A 24495-nucleotide genomic window follows, 5' to 3' on the forward strand; every position below is an offset into this window, starting at 1 on the left:
CCATATGCACGATGATATGCAAAAAAAAGTGCATACAGTAAATGCTCTACCACCCCGTCATGTGTCAGAATGTAAATGAGGCCTAAGGTGTGAGGAGCTGCTTTTTCAGCCCCTCTGTTGTAAATCTTGAAGATTAATTTCTCCATAATGCCTTTAGATACAGAGGTGTGTCATGGCTTGTTTTAAAGTGCTTTTACTGCATGTTCAGAAAATGTGAATACTTGAGCTTGCATAGTTTAGGCACAGGTGCTCTTGTTTAATGTTTATAAACTATTAACAGACACGGGCAAGAAAATTTTTATTAATCACATATGTATTCAAAGCACCCTATTGGTCTTTGGTCTTTGTTGTCCTATTAGTTGTGTCAGCAGGACTAGGGTAATTAATTAGTGCACTTTGGTAAACAACTACATCATTTTTTTTGGAGGTTTGTAGTTTGTTTTGAGTATCCTGCTTTAGTTTTCTCTTGGGTGTAGTATATAGCATTTGATAGTTGATCTATAAAGTATGTTCAGAGACAACAGAGGTATCGTATTCTAGTAACTTGCTAAGCTTATCCAGAGCCAGATGCTGCCCCTTTGGCAAATGTGGGCAGTAGGGATGTCGGTAGCACATACGTGCAGTCAGCTCATTGACACTAAACTTGTTAAATTTGCAGGTTCAGAGTCAATGAGTACATTGGCTGGCCACGCTGTGCTCCGTGACGCTAAATCTGCACGTTTAGCATGCTATGCATCACTGAAGAGGCTCAGCCGCTGACATATGCAGAGGCCAGGCAGAGAGCCCACTAATCGTGAACCTGTGATTTTACTGTGCTGCACTAAGTACAGTGTGTGCAGTATGGATACTCCATACACACGGCACTTTTTTTTTTTCTTTTTTTTTTTATATAAACCTTGTGGTTGGATTGGCATTTAAAATTCATATAAGATTGTAGTCTTCTGAAAACCATTAGATATTTATCAGTTTCCTAGGACACCGCACGAACATACCTCGTCGACCCACGTGGTGGACTGCCCTCTACACTAAAGGCCTATGTAACACCTTGTCCTTTCTCTTGAATACTTAACTCACAAAGCACTGCAACCAAGTTTAAGCACCAGCATCTGAAATCTGCATTTACTAACCACGATTTACTGACCTTCTTCTTGGCTGTCTTTGCCTACTTGCATCTTGGAGTGGTGGGTTTGCTGTGCGAAGAGACTCAGGATTTGGCCTGTGTGCGCGTTGGGCATGGGTTGTTTCACCATCTCTAACTCTGTGCTCTTTTAACGAAGGCTGCCTATCTTCTCTTCCAACTTCTCTCACGTGATAGGTGAGAACTGAAAGTTTAGTTTCACTTTTTCAAAAACATCACCTCAACATTTTGTTTTATTTTTCACATCCTGTTGTTTCCTTAGTTTATTTCATGTCCTTTCTTTCGTTTGCCATTTGTTGTGTTTTTTTTTTTTTTTTTTTGTGTTTTCCATTTTTTCTGGTTTCTTTTGGGGCCATTTTGATTTTTTTTCTTTCTCAAGGACGCAGACTCGGACAGCGGGGACGACTCCGAGAAACGGTCATGCGAAGAGAGCTGGCGGCTGATCACATCCTTACGGGAGAAGCTTCCTCCCAGCAAAGTGCAAAGCATCGTTAAAAAGTGTGGCCTACCCAGTAGCGGAAAGAAACGGGAGCCAAATAAGATGTATCATATCCCACAGAGGCGGAGACTGAGCAAGGATTCTAAGTGGGTTACCATTTCCGACCTTAAAATCCAAGCCGTGAAGGAAATCTGTTATGAAGTTGCACTTAATGACTTTCAACATAGTCGACAAGAGATTGAAGCCCTGGCCATAGTCAAAATGAAGGAACTCTGCTCCATGTATAGAAAAAAGGATCCAAATGAACGCGATTCCTGGAGGGCAGTGGCTCGAGATGTCTGGGACACAGTCGGAGTGGGAGATGAGAAGATTGAGGATGTAGTGCCCGCTGGAAAGGGTGCCTCGGATGTCGATGACCTGAAGGTTCATGTTGACAAACTGGAAGACATATTGCAAGAAGTGAAGAACCAGAATAACATGAAGGATGAGGAGATAAAAGCACTACGAAACAAAATGTTAAAAATGGAGAAAGTTTTACCCCTCATGGGTCCACAAGGTGAACGTAGGCAGAGAGGTTCTAGCGCTGAACGTGATAAGGGAACAGAAAGTGATAAATCTAAAACTTTTGACCCCAACAAGGAAGGACAAGTCTACCAGGAGACAGACAGTAATGATGCCATGTTTCATAGAGGGCGAACACAGTGGATGAGGCAGGAACAGATTAAGTTTAAAAACCTTCAGCAGCAGGAGATCGCAAAGCAGCTCAGGCGCAACGGACCTCATCGCTTCATTCCACCAGAGAACCGTAAACCACGTTTCCCCTTCAAAAGCAATCCCAGTCATAGAAGTTCCTGGAGTCCAGGTACACACATCATCATTACAAATGATAAATGTATAGAAGTTAAAGTCCCAAAAGAAGCGGAAATTAAAGAACAAGATGAGGTAGAACCTGAGAAGCAAATCTGGAGCCCTTTCAGTCACTTGCGCAACCAACATTTGACACAACAGCAGCAGCAGTACCGGGGACATGGCGGCAACAACAACAACGATAACACCTCTGGCCGATGGAGAAGTAACTCCTTGAATGGCTATCAGAAGGGACTAAGGCGACAAACATCTGGCTCCTCTGAGTTTCTTCAATCCTCTGAATTAAAGCAGACTGACTCAGAGTATTTCCAGCAACAGCCACCCCAGGGGCATCAACAAAGGCAGCAAAGCTGGGGCAATCATTATGGTGATGGTAACGAAGGCAGCAATACCTCTTATAACAAGCAGGGTGACAGACCTCACTATTACAACCAGTTTGTCACTCCACCTCGCATGAGACGCCAGTACTCTGATCCCAATCTCAAATCTGGACGGGAAACCACAGTGTGAAGCAGTGGTTTCCTGCAAGGACCCTAATGCAGTATCCAATGAACAGGGAGGATTTTACAGGCTGCACACTCTGTGACCATGTCCCTTCCTCCCCTTAAGCTGGCTGATCAACCATAACAGTGTTGGGTGCATTGGAGCTTCCCATTCTCAAGATTTATGTGTGTTTTTTTGTGTTATTAAAGCCCAGGACAGGGACCGAGCAAGTGTGTCTAGATAGTTTCCCTTAGACTAATGATCTTGGGGGAGGCTTCTCCGTCCATGTTTTCCAGACACTCTACCTCTCCCGCCTTTACTTGCAGTATTAACCATGACGCTTCATACTACCTACCCCTTGGGTAGAATAAAACTGATACATATTCCCCGTATTTGGTTAATAAGATGTTTGTAGTCTAGAGGAGTCTTCTACGTGCACTGACTTCTTTCTGTATCCACTTGACGTTTTGTTTTTTTGGGGTTTTTTTGTTTCTAGTTTATTTTTTATTACTGATAAACCACTAGGATGCCTTAAAGTATTATGACTGAGCACTCATTCCGAGAAAACGACATTACCAGAACTAACACTGACCCTAACACTAACTTCGACCATAAAATACTGTTGCCCTCACAAAGTTAGGTGGTTTACTTCTGGGTGTCATCTTATATAATGAGACCTTTACAATGCTATTTAGGATAGGGATATACTTTGTATTTACTATCTAGCTTGTTATGCAGTTATTGTTTTTTTTTTTTTTTCCTTTGATGTCTGTTAGTATTACGGTTTAACCGCTAACGTCTGGGTGCAATTTAACCTTACATTTTCCACGTATTATATGTTGAACAGAAAGCAGATTGGCCACTACCATTCAAGAGGGCAGATTTATGGGCTTGCCACTCAAGGTGCTGCTTTTTCAGTCTGGGCTTTGAACGTTGGTCAAGGTGCCTGGAAGTTATTCACAACTATGGAGCCCGTTTTACACTTATGGGGCTCATTAGTGTTAGAAGTATGTTTAAAACAACACAGTAGGTAGTCTATCAGAGACAAAAAGCGTTTAGAGAGAACATTGTTGAGAACATAAAGTTCTCCAGTTTAGAAGCAGTGATTTCGGAAAGTTGACTTTTAGCATGTTTGTGACTAATACAAAAAGAGGAACAAGGAGGTGAATTTGGTTGTTTGGGCAAAGACCAAGTTCTTGACACATAAACAAGTTCTGTTTTACTGCACATTGCTTTTTTTTTTTTTTTTTTTTTTATTACATTTTTTATTTATGATGGTTTTTAGTACCATTATTCATAATTTATCCTAGAAAAGCCTCAAAACTTGCTGTGACTTTCTTCCAAGGCTGTAATAATGTATTAAGCCACTTACATCTCCTTGGGAAATGCTCTGGAGACCTTTGCATCTCGCCCCTTCAACCCTGCATTCTTTGTAACTGCTGGCAGTAAATTTATGTACGCAAGAGATCAGTGATGTGCGGCTTCACTACTTATATTTGATGCTGTATTTTAAGTATGATATTGCCAGATTGGTTTTAAGTATCAGACAGTCCAACTCACTTTTTGAAAGATTTTACTTATTTTTGTACTACCTGAAGATGAGTACAGAAACATTTGCATCCTCTAAGAATGACGGACGTCTATTTCCTAGCAGATATTTTTACCAGGAGGTGGGAGATTTATTTGTCCACTGAACCACTGGAATGTACTGCTATCTTTACACCCTGACATAGTAGAAGAACCTATGTGGTGCACAACAGTCAAAAATGTTCTGTCTTTTCTAAAATGGAAATTAAACTTACAGCCATTGGTGTGCAAAATGTGTCCTATGTGCTGGAAGTCCGTCCCAGTTTACCCATCTCCATTGTTACAGATGTTTGGATCTGTCGCTTTCTTTGCTTTTATCATACCCCACACAGCTGCTCAGACTTTTCATGATAAGTAGACCTGCTTCCATTCTTCCAGATTCAAAATTAAATTATCTTCTAGATATTTCGCTGATAACCACTGATTGGTCTGCAGCTTCTCATTTGTGACTTGTGATTCTGAACCCCAGATTATGGCTTTCTAGAATTAGCTTTTTGGCAGAGGCTTAGGGCATCATGAATGTTATAGAAAACTTAGGCTGAAAAGGGCCAGCTTGTTCAGTATTTCTGAAAGACAAAGTTCAGTTTTTAAAGAGGGGATTTTTGTGATGTGACAAATGTTTAGAAAGGCTAAATTGATTACACGGCGTATCAAGCTATGCTAAGGGGGAAAGACAGTGTAGGTGTACCTTTATGAAGGACAGATTCATTGAGATATTGTCAGGATGTTAAAGTGGGCTTGTTAAAATGTAGCCCAAGTTAGTGTAGATTGTCTATTTAAAAAAAAAAAAATTATATATATATATATATATATATATATATATATATATATATATATATATATTTTTTATTTTAGCAAATAGTCATGAAGGTCAGGGCACTCACAGCTATTTAAAAGAGCATAAATAATCCAAGGCTTTATTCACTGGTTTTTCAGTGGTTAACAGCCCTCATTTAAATATCCCAATGTTTAAAGTAGTGTTATATATATATTATAATCCCTGTAGATCACGTGTCAAACCCAAGGCCCATGGGTTGAATCCGGACCACCATGTCACCCTCTCACCCAGGTTTTTTTTTTTTTTTTCAAGCCGGGATGTGGCTAAAAAAAAATAAGGGCTGTGAAGGGAGTGTTGTGCAGAGGGGGTAATAGGGGAGAGTGGTGCAGAGGTCAGAGCCGAGTAGGGGTGGAAGCGAGTTGTGGACAGCCTGTGATGGAGAGCTAGACCCTGCACACTGTGCATAGCACACCCCAACAATGCTGCACTCTGTACACAGCGCACCCCTGAACCCTGCACTCTGTACACAGCGCACCCCTGAACCCTGCACTCTGTGCACAGCGCACCCCTGAACCCTGCACTCTGTGCATAGGGCACCTCTGATGTCCGCACATAATGCACTCCTGGTATTTATTGCCCCCTTAAAATCCTACCATTGGTATTGAAATTTGGCCACACCCACCATTCAATGCAGTTCGGGATGGGGGGGGGGGGTGTGGTTGAGTTCCTGCACTTATTATTTGAGAAAAAAAAATGGATACATTTATATACTCTTACAGATACAGGGGAACCAAAATGCTGGTGCGGCCCGCGAGGAGTTTGGCACCCCTGCTCTAGCTCCAGTTGAATTATTGTAATTACTAGAGTAATTCTGCACCAATTTGCTCCAAAACCATACTTTTTGCTTTTGCAGTATCTAGATGTTTTGTTGTCTTTCCATTGCTCTTCCCTGAGCTTTCAGTTGGTGAGCACACTCTTTTCTTATCTTAAGCAGTCATGTTGCTTGCTCAGGAGCTGGAGGGTAGTTGGAATGTAGCTACTGTCAATCACTGGAATGGTGGGAGGAGCAGGATCAAGGGTTTTGGTGCTGCCTATGTTGAAGCCTGGCTGGGAACTGGCACGATAGGGTGGCTACGCTGAGGCTCCAGGAAGACTCCAAATGGCAACGTAGCCACCCTATAATGGAAAGTATAATCGGCTTAAATTTTGGATGGAAGATTCTGCTGAAAAGAGTCTTCAGAAAATAGCAATAGAAGAAGTATGTGAATTATGCTTTGACATATACACTTTGTCTTTGAGGGTTAATTAATGTAGGGTCCTTAGCACCATGTTGGTCACAGTTTTGTGAGTTGGCCATTGTGCTGCCCGTGGTCAATACCCAGCCCAGTCCTGACAAATTCCTGGCTAATTGCTGAAGCTTTAAAATTCACTGTTGTGACCGTTGCTCACTTTTTTAGCCATTGTCTTTTCACCTCTACCATAGTTCCCAACTGTCCCTGATTTCGAGGGACTGTCCCTAAATTGGAACCCACTGTTCCTCTTTCCTCCTTATTTGTCCCTCATTTTGGTCTGATCTATATAGTTGTACATAAAATTCACTTTTTATCTTTCAAGTAGTGTCTCCCAGTGCTAAACCTTATATCCAGTTTCTAAATTGCTGCATTTGTAAATTTTGAAAGCCAGTATAAAGGAATAGTAGTGGTAAAAAAAAACAGCACTTGTGGGTTTAACTAATATTTTGTTTTTATAATTCTCCTTTCAGGGGGTGTGGCAGGGGTGTGTTCTATGCCTACATACTTTTGCTAATAGGTGTCCCTCATTCCCATCTCAAAAAGTTGGGAGGTATGCCTCTACTAATAAAGAAACCTGCTAAGAAAAATGGTAACAAATGATTGTAAAGTGCAGTAGCTTCTAGAAAAGCATAGATATAGCCATGTTATAAAGTCAACCAGTGTTACTAACAATACACCCTGTTTACTAGAAACCATTATCAATGACCGGCTCCTTTTTAAAAATGGCTGCCTATGCAAAGAGGACTCTCTTATGTGATGTATCGTGCTTTTACTCTTCAAGTGCTGCCGTTTGCGCTTTTTGTCTTGTGAGTCCGAATGAATGTTGGCGTACCAACGTCTCATTGGCCTGTTTGCGTGTTATTATTGGGAGCTGTCCATCACCCAGCACTGAGTATATTGATCAAAATGCTGCCCCTAAATCTGACATACTACCTATAGGTGGCGCCACCCTGCTCTTCTCTTTTCATCTTGGGGTGGCACTGCTTGGTTCCACTACTTGTATTTTTCTATTGTTGCTGGGAATACAGACCCAACCTATGCTGCCTTAAGAACCGTGCCTTCTGGGGACACCAGTGAGGGTGCGTTCTTGTGGGGGGGAAAAGTACATTTTGTAAGCTGTCTAATGAACAGGTTTCTGTACAGAATCAACAACCTGTCAGATTTCAGGCTGCTCTTTGAATAAACTTTGAGATGAACTTGAAAACTGAGTTTTTATTGTATTGTCCAGTACTTGTGTCTGCACACACTGGGGGAATGTAGATACCATCACTTGCTGCATTGCTGCTGCCCATGGCATCATACCTGCCTACATTCTACAAGCATATAAAAAAAAAAAGGTCACTTAAAACCCAGCAAAAGGGAACCCAAACAAAGCCTGTAAATAAAAAAGCAGAGGTCTCAGCTCCGTGAATAAGCAAATTTACAATGTGCTGGAACCGCATGCCACAATCACGCTGGGATTTCACAACTTGATCAAATGTGAAGACATTTTCAGACAAGCTCAATGAATCTGGTAAAGCAGCTCCAAAAACAAACAGGCCTCCCTCGATAGGTACACAAGACGGGATTCAAAGTGTAGGCATGCAGAAATTAACCCCCAAACCAGATTGTGAAAGAGTCCAAAATGCTTTTATTTTTTTCCAATTCAATCACATAAAAAATGATCCAAAAAATATAATCAGTGCTTAGAAAAATGTAATTAGGACTTGAATGAGCTTAACTAATGTCCGCGGTTCCTATATTTCCTTCAGCGGTCTGGTGCGGCCATCTTCTACCCGACTTCTTCCAGGTACAGTCATCTTCATTGGCCAGTATGGAATAACAAAACTCATATGCATGTGCAGGAGTTCAATGATCCCGGCACAGATCCTGCACAGCTTAGTCTACATTCTAAAGAAGACTATGAGCAAGCAGCTATGTTTTTTATTGCAGAAGAGACATTGCAAGTCTCTTCTGCAATAAAGAGCCTGCATGCTTGCAGTCTTTAAAATTGAGACTTTAGTTCTGCTTAAAGCGGAGTTCCACCGGTTTTTTAGTTAATTAAAAGTCAGCAGCTACAAAAAGTATACCTGCTGACTATTAATAAACAGACACTCACCTGTCCTACAGTCCAGCGATGCGGCCGCCCGAAGCCTCCGTTCTCTCCCCCTCCTCTTCGCGGCGCCAACATTGTGAGTGTGGGTGCCCAGCTGTGACAGTTTGCGGCTTCACAGCTGGGCGCGCACTGTGCATTCGCTCCGTCAATGGCCAGGCAATGTTCTGGGACCTGTGACGTGTCCCAGAACATTACCGGGAGGGAGGAGCCGCCTAGGAGTCATCTAGGCGGTCGGAAGGCGGAAGCAAGCAGTGGGGCAGGAAGTGGGGGAGGAGTACTTAAAGCGGAAGTTCAACTTTTGGGTGGAACTCCGCTTTAAGGCCTGGTACACACCGAAAAAACCACAGCTCATATTGGAGCCGCTGTACTAACAATCCGATGTTAGTACAGATATGTCCCCTGCTGAGCTATTGTGTTCTGACAAGATGACAGCCCCCTTCCGCCAGAACACTCCTCCATTGGCTGAGAGCGCTGACCGGGAGCTGGTCAAAAGACCTTTTTCCGTCATGAGCCTTCGTCAGAAGCCGGTCAAAAGGCTGCCATACACACAGGCCGTTCTTCTGTGCTAAGCCACTTTTTGCTGCATCTGCATCCACCTCGGAGCTGCGTTACATGTCAAAATTTAACAGGCTGTGAGTAGTGGGTCCATGGATTGGAGTGCACGGTGTCTGTGTTCAGATCCACGCCCCGGCATGTAAGATTTTGTGGCCGTCTCCGTGCAGCCGCTGCATTTGCATCCACTTCTATGGGCTGCCTGCACATGCAGCAAAAAAGCAGCTCAGCATGGAGGATGTGTCTCAGAGCCCGTCTAAGCAGAACTAAATTTAAATCTCAATTTTAAAGAATGCAAGCAGGCAGGCTCTTTATTGCAGAAGAGATTCCAGAATAAGATGCACCTACCTGCCTGCACAGCTCAGTCTACATTCGGGCACAGATCCTGTGTGCTGGGATGACTGAACTCCTGCGCGTGCGTAACGTCATCCTGCACTGACCATTGAAGATGGATGTGGCCCGGCACCCAGAAAAAGCCAGACTGGGACATTAAATAAATTCTAACCAGAAGAATCTGTGGTCTAATTTAACTGCTTCAGCCCCGGAAGATTTTACCCCCTTCCTGACCAGAGCACTTTTTTGCGATTCAGCACTGCGTCGTTTTAACTGACAATTGCGCGGTCGTGTGAAGTTGCACCCAAACAAAATTGACGATCTTTTTTTCCCCACAAATAGAGCTTTATTTTGGTGGTATTTGATCACCTCTGCGTTTTTTTTTTTATTTTTTACGCTATAAACAAAGAGCGACAATTTTGAAAAAAAACGCAATATTTTTTACTTTGTGCTATAATATCCCCCAAAAATATATAAAAAATTTTTTTCCTCAGTTTAGGCCGATATGTATTCTTCTATATATCTGCCATTGCTTAAATACTCTGTATGAACAGACGATCTGTCTCTTCTCCCCTCAGAGAACCGGAAACTGTGTTTACACACACACACCCCGGTTCTCGGTGTGTCCCCAGCGATCACGGGAGTGATTGTGACCGATGGACACTCGCATCGGCTACAGGGGTGAGCAGCGGGCGAACGCAGTGGCCACAGGGCGAAGCAACGTAGCATGACGGCGCTTCGCCCAGCCGTGCCATTCTGCCGCAGTAAAACTGTGGCGGTTGGTCGTCAAGTGGTTAAACTCTCCTTTAGAGCCCTTTCACACTGAGGCAGTTTTCAGGCATTTTAACGCAAGAAATAGCGCCTGAAAACTGCCTCCCATGCCACTCGAATGTGAAGGCCTGAGTCCTTTCACACTGGGGACGGTGCGCTTTCGAGGGACATTAGAAAAAGTCTTGCAAGCAGCATCTTTGGGGAGGTTTGGGAGCGCTGTATACAAAACGCCCCTGCTCATTGCAATGAATGGACAGCAAGCGATTCGGAAGCGCCGCAACACGGGCGTTTTTAGCCCCTTCTTTGGGGTTAAAAGCACCCTGCTAGCAGCCGAAAAGCGCTGCTTAAACAGCAGTAAAGCGTCGCTTTACCGCTAACGTACGGAGGGCCCCAGTGTGGAAGGGCTCTTAGGACTGTGATCAGTGGCAGTCACTGTCTTCCACAGTCTCCAAGTCCTCATTCCATTTTTCTAAGCCCTGATAGAGGGCTGGTGTTTGCCCCTGAAAGGTATTGGATGTTTTTTACGTGAACAAATTGCAAAAACATAAAAATATCTATTATAGTGTCCAGAATGGTAAGGCAATAGGTTTGTTCTGTTATTAAAGGGAACTTAATCTGGAAAGTTATCCCCACTTTAGTCCAGGTGGCAGAAGGACACTGACATCAGCTAAATCTTCATTAAAAGGGGGGGTGGCGACTCTGGATGCACCCACAACACGGTGCTTCTGCAGATCACATGAACTAACAAGTGTGCTTGAAGATCACATGACCAATAACACAAGCAATACAAGACTTGCTTTCTCCACTGTTAGGTATGTTTTTTTTTACTGTTTAGAATACTCTTACCCTGCCTCCCCAGTGAGCACCTATGTAATAAAAGCCCAGCTACAGCCAAAAGGTTTGTTTTGGATAAAACAGACAAAGAGTTTTGAAATTTTCAACTTTCTTAAAATTTCTGTATTCCCATCAAGGAGATTTCTCTTCACTTCCTGCCCCAGTGACACCCGTGTATGTTACAACACAATAGCGTGTCACCAGAACAGGAAATGAGGGGAAATCCCTATATTGGGAAAACGAAAGAGTGTTCTTCCTCCCTTTTTTTTTTTTTTTTTTTTTTTTTATTTTATTTAGCATCAGTTATGGTCATGTCATCCATGATAGCTCCATGACATATGTATTTATTTCCCTGCTAGAGTGAAAACATTGCAACTTGTATAGACATGGGTATATCAAGAGCAGAGGGTTACCAAAACCCCCGAGCCAATCAGGGTAGTAATAGCGGAGTTCCAGTCTCCTTGACAATCTTTAAAAAAAAAAAAAAAAAAACACCCCTGTGATTTTCTTTGCTAGTGCAATCGAAAGTGTAAACTGTTATCAATGTGGTTATTGATGTTTCTTATAAATCTTCATTTACTCAGTGTCCCTGGTATGCATACATAGTAGGTGAGGATGAAAAAAGACACAAGTCCATCAATTCCAACCTATGAGTGTGATTATGTGTCAGTATTACATTGTATATCCCTGTATGTTGTGGTCGTTCAGGTGCATATCTAATAGTTTTTTGAAACTATTGATGCCCCCCGCTGAGACCACCGCCTGTGGAAGGGAATTCTACATCCTTGCCGCTCTTACAGTAAAGAACCCTCTACACAGTTTAAGGTTAACCCGCTTTTCTTTTAGTTTTCTTGAATGGCCGTGTGTTTTATTAAATTCCCTTACGTGGAAATGCTTTATCCCTATTGTGGGGTCACCAGTATGATATTTGTATATTAAAATCATATCCCCTCTCAAGCGTCTCTTCTCCAGAGAGAATAAGTTCAGTGCTCGCAACCTTTCCTCATAACTAATATCCTCCAGACCCTTTATTAGCTTTGTTGCCCTTCTCTGGACAGCGGTCATTGCTACTGTGGGCATGTGAAGGCAGCTCAAACTTGTTTCTGGGACCTGGTGCAGCTGGCTACCCAGCCTGCACCTCCCCGATCTCGCACCTGTGCAGTCAGGACACACTGTGTTGAGTGCGGAAATAATGCGATGGTGAGTTGGGTCGAAAGTGGAGGATATTTTCAATTTTAAAAAAAAGTAACTAAACAAAAAAAAAAAAAAAAAAATAGCCAAAGGCACAGGTATCGGCTACCAGTGGGGCAGTGGGAGTAAAAAAGGGTGGAACTCCGCTTCAAAGAGCACTTTTGTGTTTGGTTTGTGTGTTATTTATATATATATATATATATAATATATTGCATTTTTTTATGTAAATCATTAACTTTTTTTATATAGTACATTGATAGAAAAATATACTTTTGAAGAAGAAAGTGGGGGTTTGATGCAAAAAAATTAAGTGTTCCTTTTAGTAGTGACACAGTTGGTATCTGTATCCCCCTACAGGTCCGGGGCTATGGTGGTGCAATTCCCCTTACTGTTGTACAAGTCCCATAACTGCATCAGCTTACTGCAATAGCACACCGCCACCTTGTGGTTAAAGTGCAAAATGCAGCCACCTTTAATGCTATTGGAATACATTTTACACTTTATAGCTTTAGTAAATAAACCCCATTGTGTACTTAAAAGCGGGGTATGCCTGTACAAAATATAAACCCAAAAGGAAATATTATTATTATTATACAGGATTTATATAGCGCCAACAGTTTGCACAGCACTTTACAACATGAGGGCAGACAGTATTATATTGCAGGTTACCAATTCTTAGATGTGATGGCTGCTGTTGTTCTCACGGAGGGGGGGGGGGGGGGGGGATGTATTCTGTCTCTCTGCAAAGCAAGGGGTTATAATAGATTAATTCCCCTAGTGAAAGCAGCACTGTGTACACAAAAACACTGGCTAGGAACACATTTAACCCTTTGATCGCCCTAGGTGTGTAACCCCTTCCCAGTGTCAGTACAGTGACAGTGCATATTTTTAGTATATTTAGTATTAACTAGTACAGTATTAAACTTATTTCCATATAGGATTTCTGGCTTGCTATTAATATATAAATGTTGAATCTCCCTCACAAGCAAAAGTAAATGGGGAAAAAAAAAAAATTAAGCTCATATTGCCCATAGCAGCCACCAAGTCACCCTTTTGGGTTGGTAGCAGCGGCGGCCGGTCCATAAGGGGCGCAAGGGCGCCGCCCACCTAATCTCCATGCAGGGTGCCGGACGCATACATTTCTACAGGTTTTTTTTTGTTTTTTTTTTTTGAAGCATGTGATTAGAGCCCGAGGCTCTAATTGGCTTCAAAAAGGTTGGGCTTGGGGTGCAGAGCTCTGCGCCCACCCACTTGTGACATCAGCAAATCAACATGCGCAATTATCCTCCTGTTTCTCCTCCCGGCCAATCAGAACAGGAAGCAGGTCTTAAGACCGTATTGGCCAGGAGGAGAAGCCGCCAAAGCTGGGAAAGCCGCCTATTACCTGCATGGGGTAAGTACGGACCTGATGGGGGGGTTTGCCCCCCCAAGATAAAAGGAGTACCAGCCGCTGGTTTGTTGAGAAGTTTTATAGCAGGGATATTGAATTAAAATTTAAGGATGTCCAGTCACTAAAATTTTCTTCCAGCCGAGGTCGGAATCTCAAGTTAATGCTATGACTCAGAAAGATTGTAATGTCGTATGTCTATCAAACCATGAGAAATGTCCAATTTCCCTAGATGAGGTGTCCCCACCAGAGTGCCCCCGTAGATGAGGCGTCCCCACCAGAGTGCCCCCCACAGATGAGGCGTCCCCACCAGAGTGCCCCCCACAGATGAGGCGTCCCCACCAGAGTGCCCCCCGCAGATGAGGCGTCCCCACCAGAGTGCCCCCCGCAGATGAGGCGTCCCCACCAGAGTGCTCCCGCAGATGAGGCGTCCCCATCAGAGTGCCCCCGCAGATGAGGCGTCCCCACCAGAGTGCCCCCGCAGATGAGGCGTCCCCACCAGAGTGCCCCCGCAGATGAGGCGTCCCCCCCAGAGTGCCCCCGCAGATGAGGCGTCCCCCCCAGAGTGCCCCCCGCAGATGAGGCGTCCCCACCAGAGTGCCCCCCGCAGATGAGGCGTCCCCACCAGAGTGCCCCCCGCAGATGAGGCGTCCCCACCAGAGTGCCCCCGCAGATGAGGCGTCCCCCCCAGAGTGCCCCCGCAGATGAGGCGTCCCCCCCAGAGTGCCCCCGCAGATGAGGCGTCCCCCCCAGAGTGCCCCCGCAGATGAGGCGTCCCCCCCAGAGTGCCCCCGCAGATGAGGCGTCCCCCCCAGAGTGCCCCCGCAGATGAGGCGTCCCCCCCAGAGTGCCCCCGCAGATGAGGCGTCCCCACCAGAGTGCCCCCGCAGATGAGGCGTCCCCATCAGAGTGCCCCCGCAGATGAGGCGTCCCCATCAGAGTGCCCCCGCAGATGAGGCGTCCCCACCAGAGTGCCCCCGCAGATGAGGCGTCCCCACCAGAGTGCCCCCGCAGATGAGGCGTCCCCACCAGAGTGCCCCCCGCAGATGAGGCGTCCCCACCAGAGTGCCCCCCGCAGATGAGGCGTCCCCACCAGAGTGCCCCCCGCAGATGAGGCGTCCCCACCAGAGTGCCCCCCGCAGATGAGGCGTCCCCACCAGAGTGCCCCCCGCAGATGAGGCGTCCCCACCAGAGTGCCCCCCGCAGATGAGGCGTCCCCACCAGAGTGCCCCCGCAGATGAGGCGTCCCCACCAGAGTGCCCCCGCAGATGAGGCGTCCCCACCAGAGTGCCCCCGCAGATGAGGCGTCCCCACCAGAGTGCCCCCGCAGATGAGGCGTCCCCACCAGAGTGCCCCCGCAGATGAGGCGTCCCCACCAGAGTGCCCCCCGCAGATGAGGCGTCCCCACCAGAGTGCCCCCCGCAGATGAGGCGTCCCCACCAGAGTGCCCCCCGCAGATGAGGCGTCCCCACCAGAGTGCCCCCCGCAGATGAGGCGTCCCCACCAGAGTGCCCCCCGCAGATGAGGCGTCCCCACCAGAGTGCCCCCCGCAGATGAGGCGTCCCCACCAGAGTGCCCCCCGCAGATGAGGCGTCCCCACCAGAGTGCCCCCCGCAGATGAGGCGTCCCCACCAGAGTGCCCCCCGCAGATGAGGCGTCCCCACCAGAGTGCCCCCCGCAGATGAGGCGTCCCCACCAGAGTGCCCCCCGCAGATGAGGCGTCCCCACCAGAGTGCCCCCCGCAGATGAGGCGTCCCCACCAGAGTGCCCCCCGCAGATGAGGCGTCCCCACCAGAGTGCCCCCCGCAGATGAGGCGTCCCCACCAGAGTGCCCCCCGCAGATGAGGCGTCCCCACCAGAGTGCCCCCCGCAGATGAGGCGTCCCCACCAGAGTGCCCCCCGCAGATGAGGCGTCCCCACCAGAGTGCCCCCCGCAGATGAGGCGTCCCCACCAGAGTGCCCCCCGCAGATGAGGCGTCCCCACCAGAGTGCCCCCCGCAGATGAGGCGTCCCCACCAGAGGCGTCCCCACCAGAGTGCCCCCCGCAGATGAGGCGTCCCCACCAGAGTGCCCCCCCGCAGATGAGGCGTCCCCACCAGAGTGCCCCCCCGCAGATGAGGCGTCCCCACCAGAGTGCCCCCGCAGATGAGGCGTCCCCACCAGAGTGCCCCCGCAGATGAGGCGTCCCCACCAGAGTGCCCCCGCAGATGAGGCGTCCCCACCAGAGTGCCCCCGCAGATGAGGCGTCCCCACCAGAGTGCCCCCGCAGATGAGGCGTCCCCACCAGAGTGCCCCCGCAGATGAGGCGTCCCCACCAGAGTGCCCCCGCAGATGAGGCGTCCCCACCAGAGTGCCCCCGCAGATGAGGCGTCCCCACCAGAGTGCCCCCGCAGATGAGGCGTCCCCACCAGAGTGCCCCCCCGCAGATGAGGCGTCCCCACCAGAGTGCCCCCCCGCAGATGAGGCGTCCCCACCAGAGTGCCCCCCCGCAGATGAGGCGTCCCCACCAGAGTGCCCCCCCGCAGATGAGGCGTCCCCACCAGAGTGCCCCCCCGCAGATGAGGCGTCCCCACCAGAATGCCCATGCTTAAATTTCAGTTGGGAACCATCACAGTGCACCTGTAGATTGGTAGAGCCCATCTAAGTAAACAGTGTACCTGCTGGATAAGTCCCTGTAGGCAGTCAGGGGGCGGGAGTGGGAGCTTGAAGAAGTGTGCTGCAGGGGGAAGGAGCTGGGCGGTGCAGATGGGATCCACACTTGGTCCGGGTCTGAACCACGGTCTGCTATTTAATGAAGGCTGTTTTAGAGAATCCGATTGGTCTCAAAGGCACTACATCTTTTTTTTCCATCTGAAGCCTTAGTGTTTATTACATGTGGGAGTTTTGAGGATCACCAAATTGGTACCAAGCTGTCTCTCATCCATGTGCCTTCCTGTATCTTGTCTCATTTTTCCCCACCTTGTGGAGCTGCTGTGTGTGTGTGTTTCTGTCTCGCCTACACGTCCTATCTCTCCATCCTCAGGATTATGAAAGCAAACTGCTGGCCCTTCAGAAGCAAGTGGAGACCCGTTCACTGACTGCAGAGACCACCGAAGAAGAGGATGAGGAGGAAGAGGAAGGTAAACATCTGTCACAACCCTGGTTACATGGGAACATGTCTGATTTGTATGTAGTTATCTCGCATACAACATATGATACATTCTCTTAAAATTTACTACATCATCAGCCTTTGGTGCTCGGTTTAAGACTAAAGCTGCCCGTACACATACAGAAGTTCAGTCAATTCCTGCTTAAATCGACCAAAATTCATTTTGTGGGGGGCCCTGTTCGCACCAACTGGCTTGACAAAAGTTGACTTTTGTAGAATCAGCTAGGTGAGAAAATTCTCTGCCGATCAGCTCCTGTTTCCAATCACATGCAGCCACTGTTCAGGGGTCAGCAGGTGATGGCTGTCAGAATACAATAATAGGAATTGGAAATTTAGCATGGATGGGGGGAATCAAGAGATTTCTTTTGTTCATCGATTGGCATGAAAGTGCACATGATGACCTGTACACATGAAAAGAGGAACATATACAGTATATAGTCTTTGGAAACTTTGATAATTTGATTCATTTGCTGATAAAGGCTTGAATATTTTTTCTCTTTTGTCTGTAAAATATACCATTAAAATCATATGTTCAAAAAGTGCAAAAGCTGTCTCTGTGGAGTACAGAAACCTTTCCCTCTGTTATGAAGAAGGGGAAAGAGGCTGTTGTTCTTTAAAATGTTACTAAAGGCACATTTTTTTTAATTAAAATAATAAAAGTTGTACTCACCTGCTCTGTGCAATGGTATTGCACAGAGCTGCCCAGACCTCCTCTTCTGGGTTCCCCTGCTGGCGATCTTGGCATCTCTTTTCCATGTGCCCCAATTGCAAGCCGCTTGCTACTGGGACACACAATGCATGTTCGCTCCAGACCTGTATGTGTCTACGGAGCTGTGATCCATAGACACACACAGCTCTGCTTGGCCCTGTCCCGCACTTTTTCCTCATAGCATTTGACAGCAGCAGGAGCCAGTGGCTCAGAGTCCCTGTGTGAAGAGAAAGAGAGGAGAAAAGAGATGTAGCGTGCACAGTGCTGGATGGATTGAGGACTCGGGTAAGTACAGTGCCTTGCAAAAGTATTCACCCCCCTTGGCTTTTTACCCATTTTGTTACATTACAGCCTTTAGTTCAATGTTTTTTTAATCTGAATTATATGTGATGGATCAGAACACAATAGTCTAAGTTGGTGAAGTAAAATTAGTAAAATATATACATAAAACTATTTTTCAGAAATAAAAAAACTGATAATTGGCATGTGCGTATGTATTCACCCCCTTTGTTATGAAGCCCATAAAAATCTCTGGTGCAACCAATTACCTTCAGAAGTCACATAATTAGTGAAATGATGTCCACCTGTGTGCAATCTAAGTGTCACATGATCTGTCATTACATATACACACCTTTCTGAAAGGCCCCGGAGGCTGCAACACCTAAGCAAGAGGCACCACTAACCAAACACTGCCATGAAGACCAAGGAACTCTCCAAACAAGTAAGGGACAATGTTAAGTACAAGTCAGGGTTAGGTTATAAAAAAAATCCAAATCTTTGATGATCCCTAGGAGCACCATCAAATCTATCATATACAAATGGAAAGAACATGGCACAACAGCAAACCTGCCAAGACGGGCGCACACCAAAACTCACGGACCGGGCAAGGAGGGAATTAATCAGAGAGGCAGCACAGAGACCTAAGGTAACCCTGGAGGAGCTGCAGAGTTCCACAGCAGAGACTGGAGTATCTGTACATAGGTCCACAATAAGCCGTACGCTCCATAGAGTTGGGCTTTATGGCAGAGTGACCAGAAGAAAGCCATTACTTTCAGCAAAAAACAAAATTGCACGTTTTGAGTTTGCGAAAAAGCATGTGGGAGACTCCCAAAATGTATGGAGGAAGGTGCTCTGGTCTGATGAGACTAAAATTTAACTTTTTGCTCATCAAAGAAAATGCTATGTCTGGCGCAAACCCAACACATCACATCACCCAAAGAACACCATCCCCACTGTGAAACATGGTGGTGGCAGCAGCATCATCCTGTGGGGATGTTTTTCAGCAGTCAGGACTGGGAAACTGGTCGGGGTTAAGGGAAAGATGGATGGTGCTAAATACAGGAATATTCTTGAGCAAAACCTGTACCACTCTGTGTGTGATTTGAGGCTAGGACGGAGGTTCACCTTCCAGCAGAACAATGACCCCCAAACACACTGCTAAAGCAACACTTGAGTGGTTTAAGGGGAAACATGTAAATGTATTGGAATGGCCTAGTCAAAGCCCAGACCTCGATCCAATAGAAAATCTGTGGTCAGACTTGAGGATTGCTGTTTACAAGTGCAAACCATCCAACTTGAAGGAGCTGGGGTAGATTTGCAAGGAGGAATGGGAAAAAATCCCAGTGGTAAGATGTGGCAAGCGATTTGGAGCTGTGATAGCCGCAAAAGGTGGCTCTACAAAGTATTGACTTTAGGAGGTGAATAGATATGCACATTGACTTTTTCTGTTATTTTCTCCTATTTGTTGTTTGCGTCACATCTTCAAAGTTGTGGGCATGTTCTGTAAATTAAACGATGGAAATCCTCAAACAATCCATGGGTTGTGAGGCAACATAACACAAAAAAAATGCCAAGGGGGGGGGGGTGAATACTTTTGCAAGGCACTGTATAACGTAACGTTTTACAGCTCCAACTTCTGTGCAGGTCTCTGAGTGCAAATACCAAGTGACAATCTACTCATCATTCTGTGTACTGGAGCTCCGTTATTTGTAAGAGCATTGTATGCCCGGTGTACCTGATGCTAGTGTCCAGTCCAGATATGTGCTCTAAGATGTGTGCCAGTGCTGATAATAGGTTTCCCATCTCTTTCCATTTCAGTGCCCTGGACACAGCACGAGTATGATCTGGCAGAGTGGGCATTTAAGAAATGGAAACACCATCAGTTCACATCTTTACGGGATCTGCTGTGGGGAAATGCCATCTACCTGAAAGAAGCCAACGCCATTAGCGTGGAGCTAAAGAAGAAGGTAACAAACTGCTCTGATTCCAGTTAGTTGCTGTGGGCTACTGAGTCCTATTGATCTTGGGGTTTGGATGGCATTTAGTTTAAATCTGAATTCCATGAATTCAGCCCCTTTGTAAAACATGAAGACACACTATGGGTTAAGTCCAGCGAGGTACATGACACCTCCTGGGCTTAGCTCTATTATTTATACCTGACAGCTTTATAGTACTCCTGGAAGACAGCTATCATTGTAGTTCTGGGAGAGCAATGCTGATCCTTCTGAGCTTTGCATCTTTAACAGGAAAGTCGCTGCCACTGTTATGCCTGCCCCTTCCCATCTCCTGCCCATTCACAGAAGAGAACACATTCACCAAATACAAAGGCTTCTCTGAATGGGCATCAGAGGGCAAATCTGCTTTGTGTTTCCCGTCTCCTCTCTCACAGCCTGAGTGTCTCATTCCTGGCAGAGCAGTAAACCTGTCAGATATAAATAATAGAGATAAGCCCAGGAGATGTCATGCAGCTGCTTGGACCTAACTCATCGTGTGCTTTAACTTTTTACAAAGTGACTGAATTCCTGGAATTCATCTTTAAAGCTGAACTCCAGCCAGGAGGAATACGATCTTAGTACTAAGTTACTAGCTTACCTTGTGCAAAAAACGCTCTTCCTTTCTTGGATTTTCTACAAGTTCTTTTACTCTTAGCAGGTCACATATGCCACCTGTATTGTGTCCTGTATTATTGTATTCTCCCTATGGAGAAATTACTTCTCTGGTCTTGTTTCTTCTTCCTCCAGTAATGGCCCACCAACAACCATTGATTGGCAGCTATGCTATAAACTGTTTTATAGTTAGCATAGCGCTTTCCCTCATAGGCAGTGCATTCCCATGGAACCATGGTAAATATAGTCCTATTTGCCTCTACGAAGCACGTAAGATATGATGTGTGCCACCTGCCTGGATACCCTCCCTGGCTCCCAGGCACAGTAAATCTTTCTATAGGAGTCAATGATGTCACACGAGAGAAAAACCTTTATAATTCGAAAAGTAGGGCATTGTTTTATAAAACATTTAAAAGCAATATTATTGTGCATCGAGAAAGGAGCTAATTGTCAAAAGTAGCCAGGATTCTGGAGTTCAGGTTTATCTGGGCATAGCAGGTCAAAAGGGTGGTCACTGGAACACCAGCTTCAGTTTTGTCAGTTGAATTGGCTTGTAGGAGGAATGGTCAGTGGTTTTAAATCGATATTCCTGTACAGGCCTTGTTTGTACCCTCTATTTCTAAAAGAAGGTTGCTCTCTTTCCACAGGTCCAGTTTCAGTTTGTGCTGCTGACGGACACGCTTTATTCCCCTCTACCCCCGGAACTGCTTCCGCCTGAAGCTGAAAAACTTGCAGAGGACCAACCCTTCCCACGCACTGTGGTTGCTGTGGAGGTGCAGGACCTGAAAAATGGGGCTACTCACTACTGGTCAATGGAGAAACTTAGGTAAGTCTACTTATATGGTGAGCCAGCCGTACTTACCTCATATATTTCCCATGTCCCAAACACTAGCTCTAATGATAATTGTAGATCATAGTTAGACTGTTCCTCCCAGTGTAGTAAGGAAGAATCTACACTGTGTGTACAATTATTAGGAAAGTTGTATTTTTGAGAATGAATTTCATTATTGAACAAATACAGTGCTCTCGGTCAATCCAAAGTGGAAGATCGGTCAAAAGTGAAATTTTTTCTATTAATTTATATGTACAATATCTTTATCTTTGACATTTTCTGTATAGCTGATTGCCAAGCTTAGAGAGTCTAATCAAAGCCAGACAGTCAGCTTCTTCCTGTTCTTCAGGGACAACCTTACTTCCTTATTTCTGAATGCTGCCTCTCACTTCCTGAAAACGTTGTGCTTCTCTGATACACACCCCCACCACCATCCCTCCTCTCTTTTTTAGACAGGCATGCCTAGACCTGCCCAGCCCCACCCCCATCCCTCTTCTCCTTCACAGATCTCCTCCTGTCTTCATAGCCTCGTTTAGGGTAGCAGTTTCTCCTGAGAGAGGGGTTGGGGGAGGGCAGGCATTGGAAGTACAGTGGAACCTTGGATTACGAGAATAATCCGTTCCAGGAGAATGCTTGTAATCCAAAGCACTCGCATATCAAAGCGAGTTTCCCCATAGAAGTCAATGGAAACAAAGGTAGTTAGTTCCACATTGACTTCTATTGCATGAAATACCGCATGTGGCCAGAAGTGGGGGGCGCCCGAGAGACTCGAAAACACTTGCGAGACGCTCGTTAACTGCGTTACTCGTGGTGGGGCGCTTTATTTCTTAATTTTCTCATGAACTAGGATGTACAATGAGAGAACACTGGGTGGGAACCTATGATCAGCTCCTCCCATCCTGTATACGCCCATTGGCTACACAGGAAAAGTGTCCCTACCATGAAGTGATGTCACTAGCTTTCAGTAACCACACCCACTGGCTGATTTTACTCTCAGAAGGAAGTAGAATTGAAGTCATGTGACAGCACTGGATACTCCAAAATAAAGGTAGAAAAACTGGGATTTTTTTCATTTTGAGACATAAGGCTGACCTTAGCTCACATTAATGATTGCAGGGGAGAAATGTAAGTGTTAGGTTGGACTTCCACTTTAACCACTTACAGACCGGAAGATTTTCCCCCTTAATGCCCAGGCTATTTTTTGCGATACGGCATTGCATCGCTTTAACTGACAATTGCGTGATCGTGCAACGCTGTACCCAAACAAAATTGACGTCCTTCTTTCCCCAGAAATAGAGCTTTCTTTTGATGGTATTTGATCACCTCTGCGGTTTTTATTTTTTGCGCTATAAACGAAAAAAGAGCGATGATTTTGAAAAAAAAACTATTTTTTACTGTAATATCCCAATTTAAAAAAAAAAAACAAAAACAAATTTTTTTATCAGTTTATCCAATATGTATTCTTCTACATACTTTTGGTTAAAAAAATTGCAATAAGCATATATTGATTGGTTTGCGCAAAAGGTATAGCGTCTACAAACCAATGGGATAGATTTATGGCATTTTTATTATTTATTTTTTTTACTAGTAATGGCGGTGATCTGCGTTTTTTAGCTGGACTGCGACATTGCGACGGACAGATCGGACACTTCTGACACTTTTTTTGGACCAGTGACATTTATACAGCAATCAGAGCTAATAATAGCCACTGATTACTGTATAAATATCACTGACAGGGAATGGGTTAAGTGTGTTCCCTGGGAGTGTTTCTAACTGTATGGGGGCTGGGCTGACTGGAGGAGGAGAAAGATCGCTGTTCCTAATCACTAGGAACAGCAGATCTCTCTCCAACTCCCCTGTCAGAACAGGGATCTGTCTGTTTACATTGACAGATCCCCATTCTGGCAGGTGGCCGGCGGACATCGCGGCCGCCGGCCACACGCATCGAGTCCCCCCCGCTGTACAGCGGGTGCGCGCACACCTGCTACGGCTCCTTAAAGGAGCCGACATACACCTACGGCGATTTGCAGGAACGTGCCGACCTGCCACTGTATAACGACGGCGGCTGGTCGGCAAGTGGTTAATAAACCTCAAACCTGAATATTTAGGAAAGTAAAAGTGAGGTGTTGGTTTTCTTAGGCCCCTTTCACACTGGGCAGTTTGCAGGCGCTATTTCGCTAAAAATAGCGCCTGCAAACCTACTCGAAACAGCCGCTGCTGTCTTTCCAGTGTGAAAGCCCCGAGGGCTAAAACATGGAAGCGGTGCGCTAGCAGGACGGGAAAAAAAGTCCTGCTAGCAGCATCTTCGGAGCGGTGTATACACCGCTCCTTCACCGCTCCTGCCCATTGAAATCAATGGGACAGCGTGGCTATACTGCCGGCAAAGCGCCTCTGCAGAGGTGCTTTGCAGTGGTTTTTAATCTTTTCTCGCCCGCTAGCGGGGGATAAAACCTCCCCGCTAACGGCTGAATAACGACGGTAAAGTGCCGCTAACAATAGCGGTGCGCTTTACCGCTGACCCCGCCCCAGTGTGAAAGGGGCCTTAGGAGAATATCTATGTGTGCGCAATTATTGGGCAACTATTAGTATGCAGAATTATTATGCAACTAAAGTTCTGGGCACTCCAGGTAGGTTGCGGTTCTGGAATAGTACAGCACTGGAGGATAATGGGTTCCTGGTAGCTTCACGTTTTGATTCTTCTTAAATTTTTGACAGTTAAAGTGTTACTAAACCCCGGAGCCTGCATTCACTATATCTGGTCTCCCACAGAACATGGAATAGCATTATTTTAGTAACTATAAACTGCTAAATACCTTTTTCTCGTCAGAAGTTAGAGCAGTCTTCTGACTTCTATCAGTGTCTGGTTAAAGCTTGTAACAGGAGTTTTCATTCTACACTGACTGTCCTATCAGGATGCAGGACCCCTGACCCTCTATCTGGACAGTGCTGATTGGCCCTGTGCTAATCACATGCACCCTCCTAAGAAAAAAAAAACTCTCTTGCAATTCACACCAAACTGAGCATGTGCAGCTTGTCCCCTGGCTCTGTATTATCAGGAAATATATTGGGGACAGTAAAAGAAGGGGAGGATCAGAGGAGACAAGTTCAAACAGCTTTTTTACACAATGCAGAGGATTAACCCCTTGGGTTCCACAGCGAGTATAACGAGCATTC

The 24495-nt window shown here is 45.9% G+C and overlaps 1 protein-coding gene across 14 annotated transcripts in view; it reads left to right on the forward strand.

Annotated features, from left to right (window-relative positions):
• KIF1B (kinesin family member 1B) overlaps positions 1–24495 on the forward strand; it is a 277895-nt gene that overhangs the window by 185946 nt on the left and 67454 nt on the right. For 13 of the 14 annotated variants that reach the window (XM_073603542.1, XM_073603543.1, XM_073603544.1 and 10 more), the window contains 3 exons: positions 16770–16866; positions 19702–19850; positions 21137–21315. In XM_073603542.1, the coding sequence (XP_073459643.1) occupies positions 16770–16866; positions 19702–19850; positions 21137–21315 (425 nt within the window). Of the gene's footprint in view, positions 1–1517; positions 7789–16769; positions 16867–19701; positions 19851–21136; positions 21316–24495 lie in introns of those variants that run through there. The other variant, XM_073603550.1, reaches the window with a different exon arrangement.

This window comes from Aquarana catesbeiana, linkage group LG10 (assembly GCF_042186555.1).
Source record: "Aquarana catesbeiana isolate 2022-GZ linkage group LG10, ASM4218655v1, whole genome shotgun sequence".
Classification (NCBI taxonomy): Eukaryota; Metazoa; Chordata; class Amphibia; order Anura; family Ranidae; genus Aquarana; species Aquarana catesbeiana.